The 23,085-nt window shown below is 32.6% G+C and overlaps 2 protein-coding genes across 2 annotated transcripts; both read right to left on the minus strand.

The window, feature by feature from the left end:
- Positions 1-1,151: 1,151 nt before the first annotated feature.
- Positions 1,152-5,358, minus strand: LOC132048217 (triacylglycerol lipase 2-like). The gene is made up of 9 exons (XM_059439127.1): positions 4,881-5,358; positions 4,589-4,699; positions 2,997-3,137; positions 2,756-2,866; positions 2,521-2,664; positions 2,392-2,432; positions 2,227-2,306; positions 2,025-2,120; positions 1,152-1,478 (listed from the first exon to the last, which is right to left on the minus strand). Exons 1-9 carry the CDS (start codon positions 5,085-5,087, stop codon positions 1,156-1,158), a joined length of 1,254 nt encoding a protein of 417 aa, XP_059295110.1. The 5' UTR covers positions 5,088-5,358; the 3' UTR covers positions 1,152-1,155.
- Positions 5,359-10,257: 4,899 nt separating this feature from the next.
- Positions 10,258-13,197, minus strand: LOC132045939 (uncharacterized protein At3g27210-like). The gene is made up of 3 exons (XM_059436511.1): positions 12,775-13,197; positions 11,210-11,290; positions 10,258-10,894 (listed from the first exon to the last, which is right to left on the minus strand). Exons 1-3 carry the CDS (start codon positions 12,974-12,976, stop codon positions 10,467-10,469), a joined length of 711 nt encoding a protein of 236 aa, XP_059292494.1. The 5' UTR covers positions 12,977-13,197; the 3' UTR covers positions 10,258-10,466.
- Positions 13,198-23,085: the final 9,888 nt, after the last annotated feature.

Raw genomic sequence — 23,085 nt, forward strand, 5'->3', positions numbered from 1 at the left:
TATTTTGACAACTATGCAATGCTCGTCGAAAGGATTGAACCAACGAAATGAACAAAAAAAGTAAAATTAAAACCATAGCGATATGGAGAGCAGAAAATCGGTAAAAAAAAAGGGGTTTTTTCGTTATATACCTGCGAAATGGAACAAAACATTTTGTTGGTATATAAACGAAAAAAAAAATTATTTTCCTATTTCGTTTTTATATAAATGAAATATAAAAAAAAAAAAAATTTATCCTATTTCATTGGTATATGAATGAAATACAAATATATATTCCTATTTCGTTTTTATATAAACGAAATACAAAAAAAAAAAAAATGTTTTATCCTATTTCGTTCATATACCAACGAAATACAAAAAAAAAAAAATTAAAAATATTTATTTCGTTTTTTTATAAACGAAATACAAAAAAAAAAAAAAAAATTATCCTATTTCGTTGGACTACCAACGAAATACAAAAAAAAAAAAAAAAAAAAAAAAAAAATCATATTTCATTTTTGTATGAACGAAATAAAAAAAAAAATTAAATTCATTTTTTTACCAACGAAATACAAAATATATATATATATATATATATATATATATATATATATATATATATATATATATATATATTTTCATATTTCGTTTTTGTATGAACGAAATAAAAAAAAAATTAAATTCGTTTTTTTACCAACGAAATACAAAAAAAAAAAAAAAATTATCCTATTTCGTTGGTAGTCCAACGAAATACAAAAAAAAAAAAATATTATTTGTTACATTTCGCTACAAGTGTAGCGAAATGCAACTTTCGCTACCGGACCGGAACAGTAGTCATGGGTATTTCGTTGGATAACCGACGAAATACCCATTTTGATATAAAAAAAAAAGGTATTCTCTTTTGAGCTATAAGCTCAAAAAACAAGCCATTTTGGCTCCGGACTCGATAGATTCATATTTGAAGTAATAAAATGAATTCAACAATCTCTGCTCATGGAAGGAGTTGGTCTTTGTTACTCCTTCCTCTGATCCTTTTTATTTGTTATTTAAGATTTTGACGCACTCATTAAGAAAATAGTAGATAGAATTTGCTATTTAAAATTCTTATAATTTCATAACACTTGAGCATGCAAAATGACCTAGTACAATACAAAAACTCCATCAATAATCAATAGCTTAGTGTTGGTTTCTAAAGAAGGTGACAATCTGGTTAAAGACAATATCTTTAGCAGTAATTCCCATAATAAAATCAGCATGAGCATATTCCTTGACATATTGAACATGTAATTTGTCCACGTCGTGGAATTTGAGGTAATCGAGTAACGTCTCCACATCTTTAGAATCAGATAGAGCATCTTGGCCTCCATAGCTGAGAAATAGGGGAAGGTCTCGAGGGATATTTGCCAAATTATATTGTGGAGGTTTAGCCTCACCATAATGTGCCAAATTGTAACTGGTTCTCCCATAGTCGTATTTCCTTAGGATTCCATCTCTAGCAGCTGCATTTAATTAATGATTGTAGTTAATTGAAATAAGTAGCAACATGACTAATGAAATTGTTAAGCTCTATGATTAGGGATTGATTTCACGTATTTATCATTGAACTTTACTCTGTGTAACGGTGGCTTCACAAAGCTAGTAAAGTAATTTAATTTTATTCACTATAACAGTAAAATTGCAAAACTTTTTTTTGTTTTTTGTAATTTACCCACTATAACAATAAAGTGAAAAAACTTTTACTCAGGATGGAAATAAAATGATCTTTTTTTGGGTCAACAAAATAAAATGACCTTGATGGTGGGTCTTGTTATTATAAAGGGTGAATAAATTATGGTTTTACTATTATAATTTGTATAGTTACAGTCAATTCAATAGGACAAAAAATAACTTTGTGATTTTACTAATATAGTGGATAATTTTAGTGACTAATGTTATAGTGAACAAAGTCAAATTACTTTACTGTGCTATAAAAGTACTATTGTGACTTTATTATTGTAATCGATAAAGTTTAATGACCATACACTTATATTATTGAAGAGACTTACTTTGAGCTAAATGCACAAAGTTCTTGGTTGATGTGGGTTGAGGCGCGTTCTTCAAGAATAAATCGACCGTGGAGGCATTTAGACAACAATTTTTCCCTGTAACCACGTGGAAAGTAATTAAGCTTTTAATTATTGTGACGGCAAATGCAAATGACTTCGTCAATTACCGAAGAATAGGTCGAATTAGTAATTAGATTAGTACCGGTAATTGCAGTCAGGAAGTCATAACAATCAACCCCAGGCTGAAGACACAAGGCCTTGACAAAATTAGACACAGGCGGACTGGAAAAAAGAAAAGAAAAGAATGTCATCAATTGAGAAGATAGAGAGAAACAAAAATAAGTTGTAGCTAGTCATAAGTGATTACCTTAATGGATTAAATTCAGCAAGACCGAATATAGTAGTGATCTGTTGATATAAGCACACATATATAATTATCGCCATCAAGTTTAATTATAAAGAATTAAAAAAAGATTCTAATTTTGCACTTAATTACCTCGCCAACAAAGGATTTGGCTGCAACCACACCAAGTGCAGTGGTCATATGGCTCAAGTAAGCGATTGGGCTGAGCAAAGCTGCTGATTTTATCTTGTCTGTTTGTATTCCTTCTGAGAATGATGCCAAAGCTACCAAAGTTCCCTATAATAATAATTTCATAATACATTCATATAATTAGTTTATAAGTTATAGTACCAGAGAATGTTGAAATGATTTTTTATTCTGAACCTACCAATGAATGGCCCACGTAGTGAGTTTTCTGTCCAGTTTGTTTGTAGACAAGGTTGATGACAGTGGGTAAGTCATGGACTACAAGATCATCCCATGACCAATTCCAGTAGTCCTGTGTACCAGAATTTAGACTCATAAGATATATTATATTAAAAATTATAGAATTAACTTATTAAGAATTATAGAACTAGTTTTAAAGATTAAGAATGTGTTATTGATTAAGGAGGATTTGAAGGAGATACCGGATTATTAGGATCAAGATTGACATGGCGCTGGCTGTATCGTGTTCCTCTGGTGTTGGCAATCCAAACATCAAAGCCGCTGTCTGCTAAAATCATTGCTAGTGATTGTTCTGGTGAATTCATTAGCCACGTTACTCCGTCCTGCAAAACATCCAAATTAAATTTGTTTAACTCTTCCTCCACAATCGACAATTTCTGTCAGCACTGTTAATCATACGTGTCCATATTTTGTATTCGTTTTGGAATAGTAAATCTGTCGTATTTACTCAAAGACAAGTTTTGCCTCTTCTAAGCAAAACCTATTCCCGCCGGAAACAACTTGCAATGTTTTGCGGATTCACAAAGATTGGGCTAGGTTTAGTTCACCTCAACTATTTTACCAATATATGTGCTATCTTCAATCAACATAGACATCGACTAATTTTGTTTTAGACATACATAAAAATAAATTACAAAGTGTCGATATTGTAATTGAAACTTGGCTATCTCATCACTTTTATTTATTGATCACCGGGCCACGTCTTGATTAATGCTGATACAAAAACTTTTTTTAATATACCTACAAGCATATAAAGGAGCATTTTGTAAGTTACCTTCTCGTGAGCAGCTGCGCAAACGGCCAATAAGCCAGCCCATGTATATCTCAGTATCTGCTTTGTCTAAATTCCATGGGATTGAGACAAATGAGGAATTTCATGCATCATTACGTGGCTTAAGGTACAGACGTACGGCCGACTTAACTAGAACATCTTATAATTTTTAGGATAAGAGCGAAGCAAAGTTTTCTACTAGATATACTAGATCGACATTTGAACCTAGGATGCTAGATTCAATTTGAACACCCTGAACCACTTGAGTTAATCTTTTGCATTTGTTCAGGGTGTTCAGAAGTTAATATATTTACATAAACACAAAAAATCTACCTTATACATACACTGTAATTTTTTGCCGAGGGTGTTCGGGTGAACACCCTGGGCAGCCTCTAAATCCGCCCCTGCCCATCCCTATGTTCCAGACGTTACAACTATAACCATTCAATGAGACCAAATAATTACTAACTGTTTAAGGTGAGGATCCCTCATTGATAGATAAAAACTGGTGGTACATTATAGATCACATGTAACATCAGTTTTTAGATGCGAAAAAACAAACAATTACGGGAAATGAAATGCCGGATTGAATCGTTAAAACATGACAAAACCTTGCTAGATGCCACAGTATTTCCCTAATCCCTACGAGTCATGTACTCGTACGAAGAACAAAAACGAGCTTTTGTGTAAATATCATGATGTAACTTGTAAATCTAATGATGGATTAAATTAGAAATAAATAAATTATTTGCAACTAAAAATGAATAATGCTCTCTAAATCAGACCAAAGTCGTAGTTTTTGAAATTCACAGGTCTTGGTTTGAGAAAAAAATAATAATAACCGCACGATTAGAGAATTTCATGGTACTAAATAGACTCAGATATGTTTTCACATTTAGCTTCTTTTTTTTTCTTTTTTCTTTTTTGTCTAACATGATAGACGATATTGGAATAATATAGTTTTTTTTTTTCCTTAAGTTATTGTCCAACATGCATGCTTACCACCAATACTCCATGCTGCAATAAAACTGGCTGCCTATTCTGCCCACCACCACCAACACGGCCTTCCGGAATTCTTTGCACACTTAGTATATATCCATCATCAGTAGTCACCTGAAAAATCATAAATTGAAGAAACACATGTAAAATCCAAACAAAAAAAAAAAAAAAAAAAAAAAAAAAAAAAGAAAGAACACGTAACATTCATTGTTTAATCCGGTGAACAAAGCCCTTCTAATGTGGCAAAAAACAGGGGAGCTAGTCAGAGGGACTGAAATCAAGGAAATTTAATTACCTCATATTCCTGGCACTTATAACCATGAATAGTCACAGATGTAGCGCACATTGCACTTTGCGTTGCAGCATTCAGGCCATTTTCATTAGTAACAACGCCAAGAAAACCTCTCATGCTCGACCCAAATGTTGGATGAGACTCAAACACTAAGATTATTAATGTCACAAAGCCCAAAAAGCCTAAATTTGACAATCTATGCAGCGTCATTCTGCTTGTGCCAATCAATTTTCTTAAGTTTAGACGTTGAGGTGTTGGGCTTTGAAAGTGATGTAAAATATTTATAGACGGAAAGAAAAGAGATAGAGAAGGTGGGAAAACGATTTCTTCTTTAGTTTAATTTGTTCTCTCGACTTGCCAACTAAGTGGACAATCTTGTTTCTGATTTCTTGATTTTCGAAACGGCGTGGAGAGTTTGTCACTTTGCTTTCTCGAGTCAGTTTCTCTAGTGAGAATTGAGAATTTTGGAGGAATGGGTGTTGGAGCCCACTATATTTGGATGTTTTATGCGTTGCAAGATAATCTATGTAGAACGTCAGTCAGGAATGGGGTTGTTTTCTTGATGTTGAAGCTCAACGAATTACTGTAAACAAATTTTGAAGCTAATTTACTCAACTTGTGTAGGGATTATCTGGGATGGATTACAATTGGCAGCACTTGCGAGAATATGGGACTCATTTTGTTGCACATGTTACTTATCTATTTGGCTCCTTCTATAATAGTGCCTAATAATGGGTATATTATAGTTGTGATCTTTGGATATGCGCCTTAAATCCAGCTAAATCTCCAAAACAGGTATAAGTAATTGCAACTTGTTAGGGGTTCCACTTGTTTAGGAAATAGCATCTACATCGAATCATCTTGTGATAACCGTTCAACGAGATTTTATAACCTTTACTGCTTCCACTAAGCTAATTTTTTATGCTCTTTGTACATGCTGACTTTTTCACCGTTTTCTTTCTTCAATTGGACCTTCGCACAACAACTTAGCACCCCATTGCTATTTAAACAAGCAAACGGCAAAAAAGGAAAAACAACCCATTGAAATTTTAAATATAATATGTCATCCGGACGCTAAAGTATAATGTGATGGCTTTTGAAGATAGTGACCAAGTGGGACTGGATTTGAACGTGACCAAGTGGGACTGGATTTGAACGTTCCTTTGGTTTAGCATCCTACCTAGCAAAGAATAGAAAATACTAGTGTTTAAATTATATGCACGGAGTACAAAATATTTACAGATACAATGGTCACTTAGAAGTTGGTAAATAAATAAATAAAATGTTTTGAAAAGCATTAATTGATAGGAAAAGGTGCAAAAATACCCCCTCAACTTTGCGATTTAGAGCAGATATATCCCTCGTTACAAATGTGGTGTATATATAACCCTGTCACTACAAAATGACGTAAGTATACCCCTGTCGTTACAAAATAGTGGAAATATTTCCTTTTCGCTGACGCGATTTTAAGAAAATAATTATTTAGGTTGTTTTTTAATTAAAAAAAATGTCACGTGACTTTAAAAAAAGTCTACCTATTTTTTTTTTTAATAGACATATTTTTACTCGAAGCCACATGGTAATTTTTTCCCTAGTGTGTCGTGTCCTGGTTCGCTTAAAAAGATATCTCCCCCCCTTTAAAAAAAAAAATAAGTCTACCCACTTTTTTAGGCAAACCAGACCCGACCCACCAGAAAAAATTGCTATGTGGCTTTAGAAAAGTATGTCTACTCAAAAAAAAAAATCGGTAACTTTTTTTTTTTTTTTAAAGTCACATGACCAAAAAAAAAACTAAATGATTTTTTTTTTTTAATCTCGTCAGCTAAAAGGGTATATTTGCACTATTTTGTAACATCAGGGGTATATTTGCACCATTTTGTAACGACAGGGGTATATTTGCACCATTTTGTAATGACAAGGGTATATTTGCATCATTTCAGAATTCAAGAATGACAGATATATACACCACTTTTGTAAGGAGAGGTGTATTTGCTCTAAATCACAAAGTTGAGGGGTATACCAATTGATAATTCAGTATAAATGGTGATTAACTTCTTATCACGTGAACTAATTATGTTAAAAAAGTTACAACGTCAAGGTACTCAACTTAAATCCTAGAACATATTTGGTTGTTGCGTGGCTCTAACTGTCCCAAGTTTTATGGGCAGCCCGTATGTCCCAACTTTCTTATTAGGTGGGGGAAACAAAATATAACAAGAAAGAAAAAGGAAACGAAGTTGGGATAACACTGCAATGGGCAAATTAAATGTCCCACGTCAGAGCAAGCATACATGAGCATATGGAATCCGTTTGATATGGTTATGTATGTAATTATAAGTACAACACACTTCACGTCCCGAAACGTTCCCAAATATAAAACCACAATCACAATTATAGGTTAATAACATTGATAGTAACGATAACGTTAGAAAAAATAATGGGAAATGTCATAATGAACTTTGGATCTTTTTACTCCGTTCAAATCCCTTTACTTAAAAAAGAGTAAATTCAGAAATCCTTTTCAGTAAAACTGAAAAAAAAAAAAAAAAACGTGTTCGATTTCAATTGAGCAATTTAAATTATAAGGAACATGGTAATGATATCTCATTTAACTTAAATATAGGTTCTCTGTATTAGAATCTGCTATTTGAGTTAATATTTTATGTACCATAACTGATAATCAATTAATGCTGCCATGTATATGTAATAATTTTTTTAAAAACTATCTATTTATGTTTTCTCCCCTCCTTTTTTAACTTAGGATCATAAATGAAACCTTTTCCCTTTATCGTGACTTGCAAAATTAGCCCATAAAAGTACTTTTTTTTTTTTTTGCGCAGATTGTCCTTCTTTTGAGGTAGTCTTTAATTTTTGGCCTTCACTTAAAAAGGCAGCCAAAAATACCCTAGAGGTTCTAAGTTTGAACCCTCGCTCAGTAAAATAAATAAATAAATAAATAAATAATGCAAGGAAAGGCTTTTGCAAAAAGTCTGCTTTATGCGACAGACTTTGCCTTAAGGCATAACTAAAAGTTTGTCTTACAAGGCAAAGTCTGTCATCTTCGGTATAGGTTCTATGTAACTTCGCCCGAATAGGCATTAGTTCATAGAATACCTTCCGAAACTATTACTATTATTTTCGACTTTGCTGGGTTTCGAACCCAAAACCTCGGAGTATTTTCGACCACCTTTATAAGCAAAGGGAAAAAATTAAAGACTAGCGAATTGAGGGGCAGAAATTAAAGACCAGTCCGTATGAAGGACAATTGTGCAAATTGGCAATGAAAGTATGATCCGCTCAACCCACTGGGTAACCCAAATTGACTAATGAAAAATCTCGTTAAAATACTTTCAAAAAAAATATTTAAAATATTTTTTTATTTGATATCTCATATATAGCAATAATATGGAAGAATCTGATGTTTTAGGTAATAAAATTATAAATGTAGAAACAAAGAAATTAAAATATAATAAGAATTGGGCGAATTAGTTTATGGCCCACTTCTTAGCCTATTTCAGTCCAAGCAACTTTTGGGCAGGTCAATAACTCGTCCATTTATTAACTGATCCTTTTTGACCCGCCTAAATTCTGTCGGGAAATTTGGAGGATTGCCCTTCGCTGGGGTTGGTCTTTAATTTTTGTCCCTCAAATTGTTGATCTTTAATTTTTGCCCTTCACTAAAAATCCCTTGATTTCAGGTTCGAACCCTCGTTCAGTCAAAAATTAAAAATAAATAAATCGCAAGACAGAGTTTTGAAGGCAAAATTCTGCCTTGCGAATTCAAACCTCTGCCTTGCGAAATTCCCCTTTTTTTTTATTGAGCTGGGGTTCGAACGCAGAACCTTGGGATATTAGGGGAAGGACAAAAATTAAAGACCACCAATTTGAGGGGAAAAAATTAAAGACCACCCTAAAAGAAGGACAATCCGCGAATAAAATGATTTATGTCCAACCCTTCCATTCGACACCCTGGGCCACGATGGACGTGAGCTTTTTTGGGCCTCAAAAATGACTAAAGCCTTCGAGTTTCATTTTTTGCGCGGAGTGCCCTTCGTTTAGGGTGGTCTTTAAATTTTTGCCCGTATTTGAAATCTTTAAAATTTGCCCTTCGCATTAACACCCATGGTTCAGGTTCGAACCCACGCGCAGTCAAAATTTTAAAAAAAATTCGCAAGGCAAGTTTAAATTTCGCTATGCCGGACCCGACATACTTTTGTTAAGGAATTACCAAAGTTATGCCGGACCCGGCATACTTATGCCTTAATAGGCGGACTTGGCATAAGTATCTTAAGGGTCCGCATAACTTTGATAATTCCTTCATAAAGTTATGCTTGGTCCGGCATAAAAGTTTGCCCATTAAAAGTATGCCCCACCGCATAACTTTGTGAAGGAATTATCAAAGGATTATCTGGACCCGATACTTATGCGCTTACGGGCGTACTTGGCATAAGTATAAATTCCGGCATAACTTTGATAATTCCTTCACAAAGTTATGCCGGGTCCCATAAAAGTTTGCCCATTAAAAGTATAGCCCCCACCGGCATAACTTTGTGAAGGAATTATCAAAGTTATGCCGGACCCGACATACTTATGCCAAGTCTGGCCCATAGGGATTTAGTATGCCGGTCCGCATAAAATGTAATTCCTTAACAAGTGTATGTCACTTTGTGATAAGGCGAAATTTAAACCGCCTTGCGAATTTTTTTTTTAAAATTTTGACCGCGTGGTTCGAACCTGGAACCTATGGGTGTTAGCCGAAGGGCAAAATTTAAACATTTCAAATATGAAGGGCAAAATTTAAAGACCACCCCAAAAGAAGGGCAATTCTTGCCCTCTGAGTTTTCACTGTCCTGCGCCTCGGCCAGGTCTGTCCAGTTAGCCTTGGGCTCTTTAGCCCTTTAAGAGGCTTAGAAAAATGCCATCTCTACTATGTTACTTGTTCAAGGAAATGAACAATCTCTAGTCTCCTTCATACTTATATCTAGCCTTAAATTCCAAAATCGAAGTTTCCTGCAGAAAGGAAAGTCCCACCATATGTACAACAATGCAAAGTTTTACTAAATAATAACAAAATTAGGTTCCTTTTATGTTGAGTTTCCACGTCAGTGTGGTGATGGAAAATTGGTCTTTATATGGTTTTGGCAATCTTCACCTCATGAGCTAGTTTTTGGGAATAAGTTAGGTCCGAGTTTCATTATAAGTAACCTAATGACTGGAGGTTAGGCGAGGATGATTTGGTTGTTGGATATTAGGGCACTGAGTTAAGGGGATTTTTTTTTTCCGGGTTAAACCACCTCTCAGCAGATGTGTTTTTATGAAGGCAAACAAAAAATAGAAGAGAGATGTGAATCAGATCACTGAGGAATGAAGAAGAAACATATACATAAACGGACTATGTCCTCGTTAATTTATTAACAAAGCCGTTCTTTATAACTTTATACACAAGTGTGTGCCAACGCACACCCGATCTTATGGCCCTCAGGTTCAGTTGGATACTGATGGTCAAGTTGCATATCTAAAGAGGTGCACAATTCCTGGTGCACTTGCACATACATAGAGAGAGAACTTATCAAAGCCAGGTTTTAGTTATTAAGCAACGCTATGTGCAGGAGGGCTCATACTCTTCCTCCTTTCCCTAAAGCTGCCAGTTGAGCGCAACCTGGGAAGACAACACTGTGCTGACCTCGGCGATGTGGGCTCACTTTTGAACTTTCTTGTGGGGGTTCTCTTGCCACTAGACACCGGCACATAAGGTGTGCTCAATGTAGATTTAGGTAGATCAGCAGCCAGTCCGTTTTTGTTGTCTTCAGCACCTTGCTCATTGGCATTCCGGTTTCTTGATTCTTTGAAAAGCTCAAGTAAATTCTTCCTCTTGTGTCTTGGAGAAGATTGTGGTAATGAAGTAGGAGGTCTTTCTACAAAAGGGGTTCGATTACCTAACATATTACCAGCCAACATACCCCGATGAACAGGTGTATTTCCACGCGAAGGAGTATTTCCGAGTGACGGTGTAAAATCTGCATTTAAGTAAGACAGAAAATATAAGAATAGATGATGATGACGAGTTTAAATAGAATGTGCTCCTAACATTTTGATCCTTTCGTAGCAATAACTTTGCATTGGTATTGCACTTTTCTTGAACTAAAAACTCCAAGTACCTTCAATACCAGATTGCGTTGATTCCTATTCTTCTAAAATTGACTTGTCAGTCATTACAAGTGATTCAGTTAAATGCATTATAGGGCATTTTCAAGTTTATGAATATAATAACACAAGCAAAAAGATGGAGGGCGAATATGGAAAGAGCATCGGTTATTGAAGGTCTGTCTCACCTCCTTTCACACTAAAGAAGTCGTCGTCACAATCTGACTCCAACCAGGCCTGGGAATCAAAGAAGGTCTCCTCCTTGCTACCTAAACAAAGGAATGCTTCAGGCTATTAGAAAAGATAAAATGTATCAAAAGTTACAAATTATAACGACGATGCACAATAACTTGATCACAATTTATCTATAGACACCAGGCATACTAGCAATGTGGACTCTATTTCATGAAATCAGTTTGAGCATACTAGAGCAACAAAAGAAAAAACTGAAAGAAAACATAGATCTTGTCCTTTTCATTATTATTCAACCACAATAAGAAAACATCACATTCGAAATAGATACATCCATCTCAAATAAGCAAGAAACCAGAACTAGTTACAAACTTCTGTTAGCAAACTAAACTATGGTTATGGGTTCAATTGAACCCCTAACTTCCAATCCAAAGTATAAATTTATGTGTAAAAATTCACTAAAATTGCAATAAATAGTAGATATGAACTCATAACTTTAAAAATATAATGGGTTCAATGCTAATAATCTTAAAATTAAACCCATAGAATTGAACTCCTAACTCCGCCCCTGGGCATTAGGTGTTTACAGTGAAAAGCTGGACTACATTTTGTCATTGGCTTAAGGTACACAAAAGAAATTTATTTTGAACAGAGAGAGTGCTATTACCAGCAAAATATTCAAGAAAAGGCTCTGAATTAAACAAAATTAGATATGTCAATCTCAATAGTGAGATTAGCACTGCTTGCATAGATAAAGCCAGCCTGATTCACTGTTTAACTTTCGTAATCGGTATACATTAATCATACACGTATAATACATCCGGCAACTATTTTTATAATGACAAACCCATCTGGATAGTGTAAAGAACAATGAAAATAACTTTTCAATTGAATTATTCACATTAAGCTACAGGGTGTCTTTCTTTTTTTTTTTTTTTTGGTCTTCCTGAGAGGTCGTCTCTAGAAAACTAAAAAATTGTAGTGCCACGACAACATGTGCTGCAGATGGCCCACCAATAAGAGAATTTTGGCATTACACATGATTTTAACTTTTAACAATAGCTCGTTAGTCAATCTTTCCTAACTGCACAAAGGAATGGACAGCAGACTAAATAGAAAAAGAAAATACTCCTTTTTAATTCAAAGAACATACTAAAATTATTAAAATTGTAATCTTCACGCCACAAACTTTAACTTTTTTCTTATCAAAACAGTTAAATCTCAGTTTCATTAGCAACTAATTTGAAACAGGAAATTGTGTTAATCATGTCATTCCGATCAAACAGAACATCTCTATAATTTTCTTAAACATAACAAAACCAGACAAACAAGAAACTGATTCAGGACAAACAATTATTTTTATAGCAAAGAAACTAGCGAATCATCAGACTAACTGAAAAATTTGTCTTGAGAAAAAAGTAGAGTTTCAAATGAAAAGCATAAATATACCAGTTTTTTCACCAGAAAACCACAAAAAAAAAAAAGTCATAGAACATAAAAATAGAAATCCAAGAAAATTAATGCTACAGTAAAACGACAAGATAAAGCAAGAAGATCGTACCATAGTCGCTAAAACTGGTTTTGGGAAGTACCAGTGAACGTTGAGGTTTGAGTTGAGGATCAGGGATTTTGATTTCATCGTTATCCAGTGGTTTATCTTTGATGGGTGACGGACTTACAAGATTGTCAGTTTTAGATGAAAAAACAAGACGGAACTTCATTGCTGATTTTGAGTCTTTATGCACTGAAGCACATGAACCCATCGCTTACAGGAGGGAAAAAGAAAAAAATAAAAAAAACTCAAGAATCTAGAAAACAGTCATTACAAGGAGGAGAAGAAAATACACAGAGAGAAAGAGAGAGTGAAGTAAAAGGGGAGAGAAAAAACAAAGGGCGTGCCTTAGCGTCACGCTTTGACAAGGAATGGACAATTGTTGAATACCCCGAGAGCAGAGAGCAAACTTATATCATATGAAAATTGTGGGGGCTTTGAATACCAAGTTTATCGTAATTTGTAATGGAGAAAAGTGGGTCCTACGTAAAAAGGTTAGTATTATTGCAAATAATTTGTTATATGAGATTTGGCTTTTTCTTACGGGTTCATAACGCGTACCAAGATGTTTTATATAAGCTGAAATATAGAGTATTTACTTTTAATTTTTTAAAAATAGTTTAGGGTCGTGGTAGGTTAAGGAAACAAAGAAAAAGAATGTGATTCATAAGAATCGAATTTTTTATTTTTGGATAGAAGATATTAAGAATTATTATTAGTCTAACTACTGCTCATAATTCAATAATAAAAATAGATGATTCCAAAAAGAATAATGTAAAAAGATATTGGGGGGATTTACTTTCTTTGTCTCGCTTATAGTTGCAAGTTTGTCATTTCGAGTAGCAATTCACGTGGGCCTAATCCTCCGTTTTTGAATTCTCTCCCTCCAATTAATTCTACTTTGAGTTTTCCTAAGAATATAAGAGCCGCGGACAAGAGTGATGACTATTCAGACTCATTTTTTCAGTAAATTATTTATTTCATTTTTTCTCTAAAAGAACAATCAGTTATCAAACTACATTCGTTTTCGCATATCTGACATTTTAAAAATAAGGAATTATTTATTACTCTTCTTTAATTTTCTTATTATTTGAGTGAGACGTTTAACAAATTAAGAGTGAAATAGAATTTGATACTCTCTATGTTCGTCCTAATATGTGTGTTTTTTAACATTGTGTCAAAATTTTAATTTTAAAATATTGATCAAATTTTGAAGATTGGTCAAATTAACTTTGATAAGCTAAATAGTATCACATTAAAGAAAATTAAAATACTAACTAAAATTACTAGGTTTCAATATGAGGGTGTTTGATTGATTGTAGTTTATTTTTTAAAATTTGAGGTTTAAAATAAATCATAGAAATATTTAACATTGTGTCAAAATTTTAATTTTAAAATATTGAATTGGCCTTGATTTTAATTTTGAAGATTGGTCAAATTAACTTTTGATAACTGAAATAGTATCACATTAAAGAAAATTAAATACTAACTAAAATACTAATACGCTTAAACTCAAACCGGTCCGGTTTGGAGTGTTTAAAATTTTTTTTTTTATTTTTTGTATTATATATATATATTATAGTATTTCATATATTTACATATGTTATACAACTTTATAATTAAAAGTGTTTGATATACTTATATATATATAACGAATATATATACTAAATATATGTATAACTTAATATATATACATATATACTATATATACTAAATATGTGGATGTATATATATATATATATACTATATATAATATATAGGTATAACTGAAATATATACTTTTAATCTAATATATACTTAATATATATAGGTATATATATAACTAATATATATCATATATATATTAAGTTATATATATATAGAAATTATATATGTATTAATATATAAATATATATATGATATATATTTAACTTATATATACATATATACTATATATACTAAATATAAATTATGTCATATTTTTATTACTAATTGACTAAAATAAATATACATATATACTATATATACATATACTTAATATATATACTATATATACTTATATAAGTATAACTTATATGGATATATACTCTTTTAAGAAATACAACATATTAAAAGACAATATAATATACTAATAAGATCTTAATCAAGCAATACTTAAAGTCGATTACTGATTTGTCAATGAAGTACTCGTAATGCAAAAGCATTATGTACGTGTTACATCGATTACTTATTGACTATTTGTAATGATGATGATACTTTTATCTCTATTCCCAAATGATACTCAACGACCACCCTTATATGGCCACCTAAAATGTTGTGATTACCTTTTCGTTCTTATCAGCAGGCTATTGAATGATTGACTCTACTATTTAATCAGAATACTATAGCCATGTGAAAGTCTATGCACCAATTTAATTTGCATTGCTCCATAAAGACGTGCCTCCCGTTGCCATTTTAGAATTGGATTTACCCTTTTTCTGATATTTAAATTTATTTTGGAAAGAAAATTATTTTTTATATAATTCGACAAAAGATCCTGAGAATAAATATCCCGTTTCAGCAAAAAAGCTAAAATGTTGACATTATAATTCAATATCTTCGCAAAATAAAATCTATTTTTTAACATTATTCGGGATTATCTTAGACTCACAGTTGTCCAATATTGCTGTGTGATTTCTTCGTTACATGAGTATTATTTTCAGTATCATACACAACATGGTCACTTATTAAGTACGTTGTTAATAGCGTGGAAGATTGAGAGAGATGTCAAACAAAAATTTCTGTGGGGTTGTGTTTCATCATTATTTAAGCATTAAAAGTCTAAAGCAATACATTGAAAAAGAATTCAGAGACAAATCGGCTCATTAAGCGCAATTACGACTACTACTAACCACGTTTAATCTCTTTTGACATATAAATTTGTAATTATTAACCAACTAAATAAAATATATGAATATGAATTAGTTCGTTTAGACATTCTTTCGAGAATTTTTTTTTTTAATAATTAAAAGTTGAAACTATAAAAATTGCAAAATAAAAAAGAAAAGAGAAAAAGGCGTGTGTTAAAAAAAATCATAGGGGGGCTAAAATGGCTGTTGTTTTAATTATTTTTTGTTAGAACTCTTTACAAAGTTATTACAGAAGTGTTTAAGTAGTACATTTCTTCAAACATGTTCGGGAAAACTTAAGAGCCGTTTGGACATGATTTCATCTCATGAGATGAAATCACGACCATTTATAGTCTTCATTAAAAGTGTCGGTAACCTTTTGTTCTTATCAGCATCATGTTTGAACTATGTAATTTGAATTTATTTAAGCTTACGCTTTTTTTTATAAACATAAAAAGGCAAAATATACATCAAATTAAATTACCGAACTATAATATTGCGAAAAGTCGATATCACACCAAATTCACTTATTAACGAACGACCTATTACACACCTAATATGTAATGAAAAAACCAACTAAATGATATTTTTTGGCTGACATTCTTTCTGGAGAATTTTTTTTGAGATTCAAAAAATGAAAAAAAGAAGAGAAAAAAGGCGTGTGCCTGAGAGTTGTATGACAGAAAGTGTTAAAAAAAAAAAATTTAGGAAAACTTAACAAAATGGGGGAGAGTGTACACACTCTCTCCCCACATCAATAAAAACATCATCAACCCCCCCCCCCCCGAACTCCGAAAAGTCGATAACAGTCACGTCGGTAAACTATCTATTACACACCTAATATATGAAAAAGTGATATTTTTTATCCCCTCGAGAGTTGTATGACTATAGCCACGTCAATTTTTAATTTTAATTTTAATTTTATATTTTTTTTTCCTTCCCCTCCTCCCCCGGGATTATCTTACCCTCCCTTTCTTCTTCATCCCTACTCACAACATTTCTTATTGCATAAACCACCATTGTTTCTAATGAGCTTTAATATTTTCCTAAAACAAAAGAATTTCAATATTTTTCGTTGAGCTTTCATTTTTTCCGATCTTCTTCATTTTTTTCCATCACCTTCACCCACTAATCTCCGTCACACCACCACCGCACCAACCCAAAATGTTCACCGCTACCATCGCCAATTAACACTCTCTCCCGACCAACAAACCACCATCTCCTTTACAAATTTTAAAATAACCTATCTCCACCCAAACCACCTTTAAGCCATCCCGTCACCACCCATCTTCTTCGATATTCAGAACATACCCTTCACCATCTCCACCTTAACCACCAAAAACCCCAACACTATTGTTCATCCCATCACCCGTTTCCATTTGTCAACCACTGGAAAATTCACCACAAAAAACCACCTAAAACCATCACTACCACCGGAAAACCCTCACAAATTGGCATAAAATAGATCTAAATAGAGTGCAACTGTGCAAATGGTATTTGAGATTTCATATCATTATTTAACTAGCTTGGAATTTAGTTGCTTTTGTCATTGAAAGAGAGCACGTATTTGGTAGGACGAGAGATTTAATTCAAGTAAATTTACATGGAATGAGTGAATGTGAATTGCAAATGGGTGGTGGTGGGTGTGGGGATTTTTCCCCGCGGTGGTGGTAGGGGTGGGTTTAAGATGATGATAGGGGGTTGTGAGGGGTGGGGATGAAGAAATTGTACACGACGGCGCGCCCTTCAACGGGCGAAGAAATTGCACGGACGGCCCTTCAACGGGCAACAATGAAGAATTGCATGAACTCGCCCTTTGGGGTTGGTGGGAAGGTGGAGGAGAAGGGGTGGGTGGGGAAAATGAGGGGTGTGGTGGGGAGTTTAAAAAAAATTGAATTTCACAATTAAAAAATAGGAAAAATAAATAATATATAATTAAAACGCGCCTCTCTTTTTTTTTTTTTTTTAAATATTGTGCCACATCAGCTCTCAGGGAGTAAAAAATATCACTTTTTCATATATTAGGTGTGTAATAGGTCGTTCGTATAGTTTAGGTGTGATATCGACTTTTCGGGTATAGTTCGGGGGGGGGGGGGGTTTGATGTATATTGCCAACATAAAAACCCCACAAGTTGTGAAAACCATAAAAAAAATTTCAATTCTCATACAATCTTACCAAATGAGTAAATCATAGTTCATAATAAAATTAATACGCTACTAGAAGGCCTTTCTAAAAATACAACATCAATTGATCAAACTTTAGTTCAATAAAAGGAAAATTTAACATGAATAGTAATGTAACTACTCTTTAATATAATCCTCCCACATGGTAAACAAGATTGATAAATATATTTTACCAACTTGCATATTAATATTTAATACAAATGATTGGTAAACATGATTGGTAAATATATCTACCAACTTATGGGTTTTTTTTTAATTACAAAATATAAACGTATGGGTCAAATTTTACATTTATATTTTTTGAAATCATGATTTCAAATCCCAAATCATGCCTTTTTGGATGATTTTAGATTTCATCTTATGAGATGAAATCGCATGTCCAAACGCTGATTTCATCTCATGATTTCATCTCGCATGTCCAAACGCCTACTTAAAAGTAACACAAACGCTTTTAAAGTTTACATTCTCAAAAGAAAAATGTTGAGGGAGGTTGTCAACCAATACATAATATTAGAATGGCTTTGGCTTGAAATAATTGAATGGATATTTTTAACCAAAAAAAAAAAAAATTGAATGAAAACGTGGCAAGTCAAAAGGGTAGGTACAAGCCAAACAGAACCAAACTACTGATCTGAAATTTCCTGGAAGTTTTCTTCTCTTTCTTGGAGTATATTTTTCTTGTTCTAACTAATTGAAAGTGTGTGATTTATTCGTGTAAAACATGCGTAAGATTTTGTCACTTAACACACACAATTCGAACGCGCAAAAAATTGAAAAGTATCCAACTACCAGCCTACCAGATCGATATTCTAATTATCTTCCCATTGTGTGAACCTTTCAGGAAATATATTTCCTTTTCCGTTTTTTAACGTCAAGTTCTGGTCTATGCGAATGTTTCAGCTTTTTCGTTTTGAAATTTAAATCCAGTAATTGCCAGTTTTGGTTGGCACTTTTTCCTGTTATAGTTAAGCTTGCACCTAACCAACTTGCTTACTATTTTCTTTTTCAAAACAAAAACACAAAAAGTGCTTTTATTTTTATTGATAAAACAGAAAGAAAAAGAAAACAAAGAAAATTTGGAGGAAGAAGGATACATTAGTAGAGCCAGGAATTCTAACAAGGGATCTAAAAAAAAAAAAGAAAAAAGATGAACACCTGCACCTATTATTTAAACTTGTGACCTAAAATTATTTAAACTTCCTCTATCGCACTACTTAAAGTAACGTCCTCTTCTATCAAGAGATTCAATTTTTAAATTTTTATTCTATTTGCAGTATAATTTTTCAATTGCACCATTAGATACACGTTGGGAAAAATAAAAGATAGAGATTTCCCTCAAATCTCCATGTGCAGAATGTATATTGAAAGGGATAATAGTCAAAATACCCCCAATGTTTGACCAAAATGCCAACTACACACCTAACCTTTTTGTTGGTCCTATTACCCCCCTGGACAAATTTTTTCAAGATTAAAATGCCCCTTTTTCTTGGCGATGTGGCAGAACGTGAATACACCGCCACGATTGGCGCGTGATGGCCTTCAAAAATGCATCCGACGTGTTTTGGACTCAACTAAGGTCACATATGATGCCACATAGATATATTTAAATTCCTCCATTTTTACACCCAACTTCTCATTTTTTAGCCCAACTTCTCATTTTTTTCTCAATCACAGCCAAACAAGCCCTAAACACAAAACCCATTTTCCTTTCATACCACCACTGAACAGTACCACAATAATCCCGTGGTTTCTTCCGATTGCATAGGGAAATTAAAGATCGTCTATGAGTTTGAAGTGTAAGTTGCCAAGTGAAGATTTGGATGTTTTGGTATCCATCTCCATTTTTTTTGTCAAAATAATATCCATTATAAACAAAAATCAACCAAGAAAATCCACATATGATTCCCAACAACTTGTTAAAGAACAACTTTCCACCATAAACGAAAATCTGAAGGAAAAAAAACGAAAAATCTGAAGAAAAAAAAAAAGGAAAAATCTGGAAAAAAAAAAAAAGTTGAAAAATCTAATGTTGTTAAAGAAAATCTGATTGGAAGTTGCTTGTTTGGAGTTGCTACTTGTTGCTTGGTTGGAGTTGTTTAAGCACTAATTCTTTGAGTTGATATTGGGAGAAAATTAAACTCCATTCTTGGAATTTGGAGAAAGCTATGAAGAACACCAAATGGGTTTATTTAAATTCTTCATTGTTTGATCAAATTAATGGATGAACTTTGTTCTATTAGGTGTTAGGAAGCTTCCTTTCATATTTGGATTTGTTGGATTAGATTTGAGGAAGTTGGTGTGATTTTTTTTTTTCAACTTCTAATGAAGATGATGATGATGATGATGATAATGTTGATGAAGATGAAGGAGAGATTGGTTATGGGTTTTGGATCCTTACTAAAAATAGAGTATGGAAAATTGAGAGATTTTTTTGAGTTGATTTGGTGTGATTTTTTTTTTCCAACTCCTAATGAAGACGATGATGACGTGTAATGGACGCGTGGTAGCGCTGTACAAGTCAACAGAATTTAATCGTTGTCAATATATCGGACGCTTACATCAAGAAAAAGGGTCATTTTTGATCATCGGGGGTGGAAAATTTGTTGGAGGTAATGGGACCGCCGCAGTTATGTGTGTAGTTGGATTTTGGTCAAACGTTGGGGGGTATTTTGACTATTATCCCTATATTGAAACTTAACTATTAAAACTTCAAACGATAATTGTATCCACGTTATAACATGAAATCCCTACTCTGACCATTTTTATTTTATTTCGAATGTTTTGGCGAGGTGTTTTCAAATAGTAGTAAGAAAGAATGCTCCATCACTATTTTTTGTTATTAAAAATAGGAAAGAGAAATAAAATTGGTCCGATCCAGATAATAGCTTTACTTGCTTTATTTTCGTCTTCTAGGAAAAGCTACCATTTATGATTGATGAGGACAATAAAGTTGAGCTAAGTGCTACTTTTAGGGGTCGTTTGGTATGTAGATAAAATTATCCCAAGATTATAATCTTGGGACTAATTTATCTCATCACTTAGGACTAATTTATCCCATCTAGGAGATGGGATAAAATAATCCCAATATTAATGAGATAAGATGGGATATCTCCATCTTTAAATTTATCATAAATTTATACCTTCTACCAAATATGGTACAAAATTAATCTCACAGTTAGTGCTGGAATATCTCAGCTAATACCATGTACCAAACCACCCCTTAGAATCTGTATTTATCGACTATAGTTCAACATAAATTACACTAATTAACATGTGATAGGGATAGCCAACCGGGAAAGTATAGTAATATTTCATTTCTCAACGTTGACGTGTGGATAACATAACTATTTACCATGCTTGTACCTATTGAAAATATTAAATCTAAAGTACGACATTTGTTTTTGTTTTTTTTTTTTTTCTGGCAGAACGAAACTTTCAACTTTTTGTTACTTTGAGTTCTCCAATTTGGGTAGATATGCGAACATTTGGTTTTTAATCTTTCGGTCCTCACTCTGCTAAGTGCTACTCTCCCGTCTCAAATTATTTATCGTGATTATTAAAATAAATATTTTAAATTATATGTCGTTTTAGATTTTTAATGCACAATTAATTATTTCTTTTTATTTTAACCTAAGTAGAATTTTGTTATTAATGAAGATTACACATAAATATAGTAAGCATTTAATGAAGAAGGGATAATAACTTAAAAATAAATAAGGATAAAGTTAGTCAAATATTCCTCCTAATTAATTTTTCTTAAGAGCTGTGTAAAACAAAAAAAATAACATATAATTTGAAACGCAGGGAGTATTTAATTAACTTCTCATCCTACAAGAGAATAGACAAGATTTAGTAATATACATATATGGATTCTAAATCCAAAGCTCATTTTAATTATTGGATTAGTAATTAAATATTTAATTAAGTTTTTAATATAAATATTGAATCTAAGCAAGAGTTATTGGGTTCGTTCAAACACGTACTTGATATTGTAGCTCCATCTCCGTGGTAAGAAGGATGGAATCCTGTTACCCTAAACTAGAGGTCTCAGGTGCGAGGACGGTGAATGAAAGAACCCTATTAGGAAATGCTTCCTCTTAAATGGACCGTACGTGGCCAGTGTATTCCTAATATCACATGGTTATGAAAAAAATTAGGTACTCTCTCCGTTCACTTTTATTTGTCCAATATTCCAAAAATAGATTTTCACTTTTACTTGTCACTTTTAGCATATCAAGATAAGACAATTTATTTTTCCCTATTTTACCCATAGTATTAATTACTCACTTCAAATCATTTTTGAAATCCAATAAGAATATGCACCAATTAATATAGGTACATTGATAAATTATGCAGTTCATTTATTATTTCTTCAACAGCGTAAAAAGTTCAAAGTGGATAAATAAAAATGAGTGGAGGGAGTAACTTTTGATTACACAACTTCCTGTGTGCCGAACTTCATTACTCCTTGACAAGGTAAATGAAAAGGCAGTATTAACCATCTCGTCGACAAAATCAACAAAAAAAACCAAGAATAGGAAAGCTAAAAGTTTTTAACTAATCTAAGACTTAATCAATCATAATTTGTTTGCTCAAACAGGTTAGACATTAGACTTTGACAGTGAGCTACTAACCATAACACTACAGTATTTACCTTTATCTTTGTGTATAATCCTGGACATAGGAAAAATTATAAAAGGCAAGAATTGAAGTCACTTTTAATTGGAATATTTCCTTTTCATAGTACTACTATTTTTCTTTGCCTTTTCAGAATCCAATTTTCCTATCTTTTGTTTTCCCTTATTCGGTAGGGACGACTTACACCTTTCTTTCAAATATAAGTTGCGGGTCATTGCTTTCCAATTGCGACAATGTTGATCCGTTCTGGACCAAGGGTCTATTTGGAAAGCCACCTGGTAATTGGAATTGGTGTAAAAACTAGGCTAATTATTGCACAGTCTAGTAATTACACAATATTATAATTACAACCATCTGTTTGTTTGTCATAATGTAATTACAGTGTAATTATAAGTGTGTTGTTTAGTTGCACAAGTGTAATTACGCAGTTAGTTTAACTTAAAAATAAAATTTAATTATAAAAATTTTAAAATTAATATTTAAAAAATAAGTGCCTTTATAAATGATATTAAATTAGTTATTTAATAGCACATTGTTTCTTGAAAATATATTAATTAATAATCATATATTTGTAACTAATATTGTAAAAAATAATTGATACATATTTTTCAAATTAATAATATTTTAATTT

Source organism: Lycium ferocissimum, chromosome 2 (assembly GCF_029784015.1).
Source record: "Lycium ferocissimum isolate CSIRO_LF1 chromosome 2, AGI_CSIRO_Lferr_CH_V1, whole genome shotgun sequence".
Lineage (NCBI taxonomy): Eukaryota > Viridiplantae > Streptophyta > Magnoliopsida > Solanales > Solanaceae > Lycium > Lycium ferocissimum.

Excerpts from the sequence above, each read along its gene's own strand:
- LOC132048217 (XM_059439127.1), bottom strand. The coding sequence starts at position 5,087 with ATGACGCTGCATAGATTGTCAAATTTAGGCTTTTTGGGCTTTGTGACA. Across the intron at positions 2,665-2,755 it reads ACTACGTGGGCCATTCATTG|GGAACTTTGGTAGCTTTGGC; the intron begins GTAGGTTCAGAA and ends TTATTATTATAG. Across the intron at positions 2,433-2,520 it reads CCAAATCCTTTGTTGGCGAG|ATCACTACTATATTCGGTCT; the intron begins GTAATTAAGTGC and ends TTATATCAACAG.
- LOC132045939 (XM_059436511.1), bottom strand. The coding sequence starts at position 12,976 with ATGGGTTCATGTGCTTCAGTGCATAAAGACTCAAAATCAGCAATGAAG. Across the intron at positions 11,291-12,774 it reads AACCAGTTTTAGCGACTATG|GTAGCAAGGAGGAGACCTTC; the intron begins GTACGATCTTCT and ends TCCTTTGTTTAG. Across the intron at positions 10,895-11,209 it reads CTTCTTTAGTGTGAAAGGAG|ATTTTACACCGTCACTCGGA; the intron begins GTGAGACAGACC and ends ACTTAAATGCAG.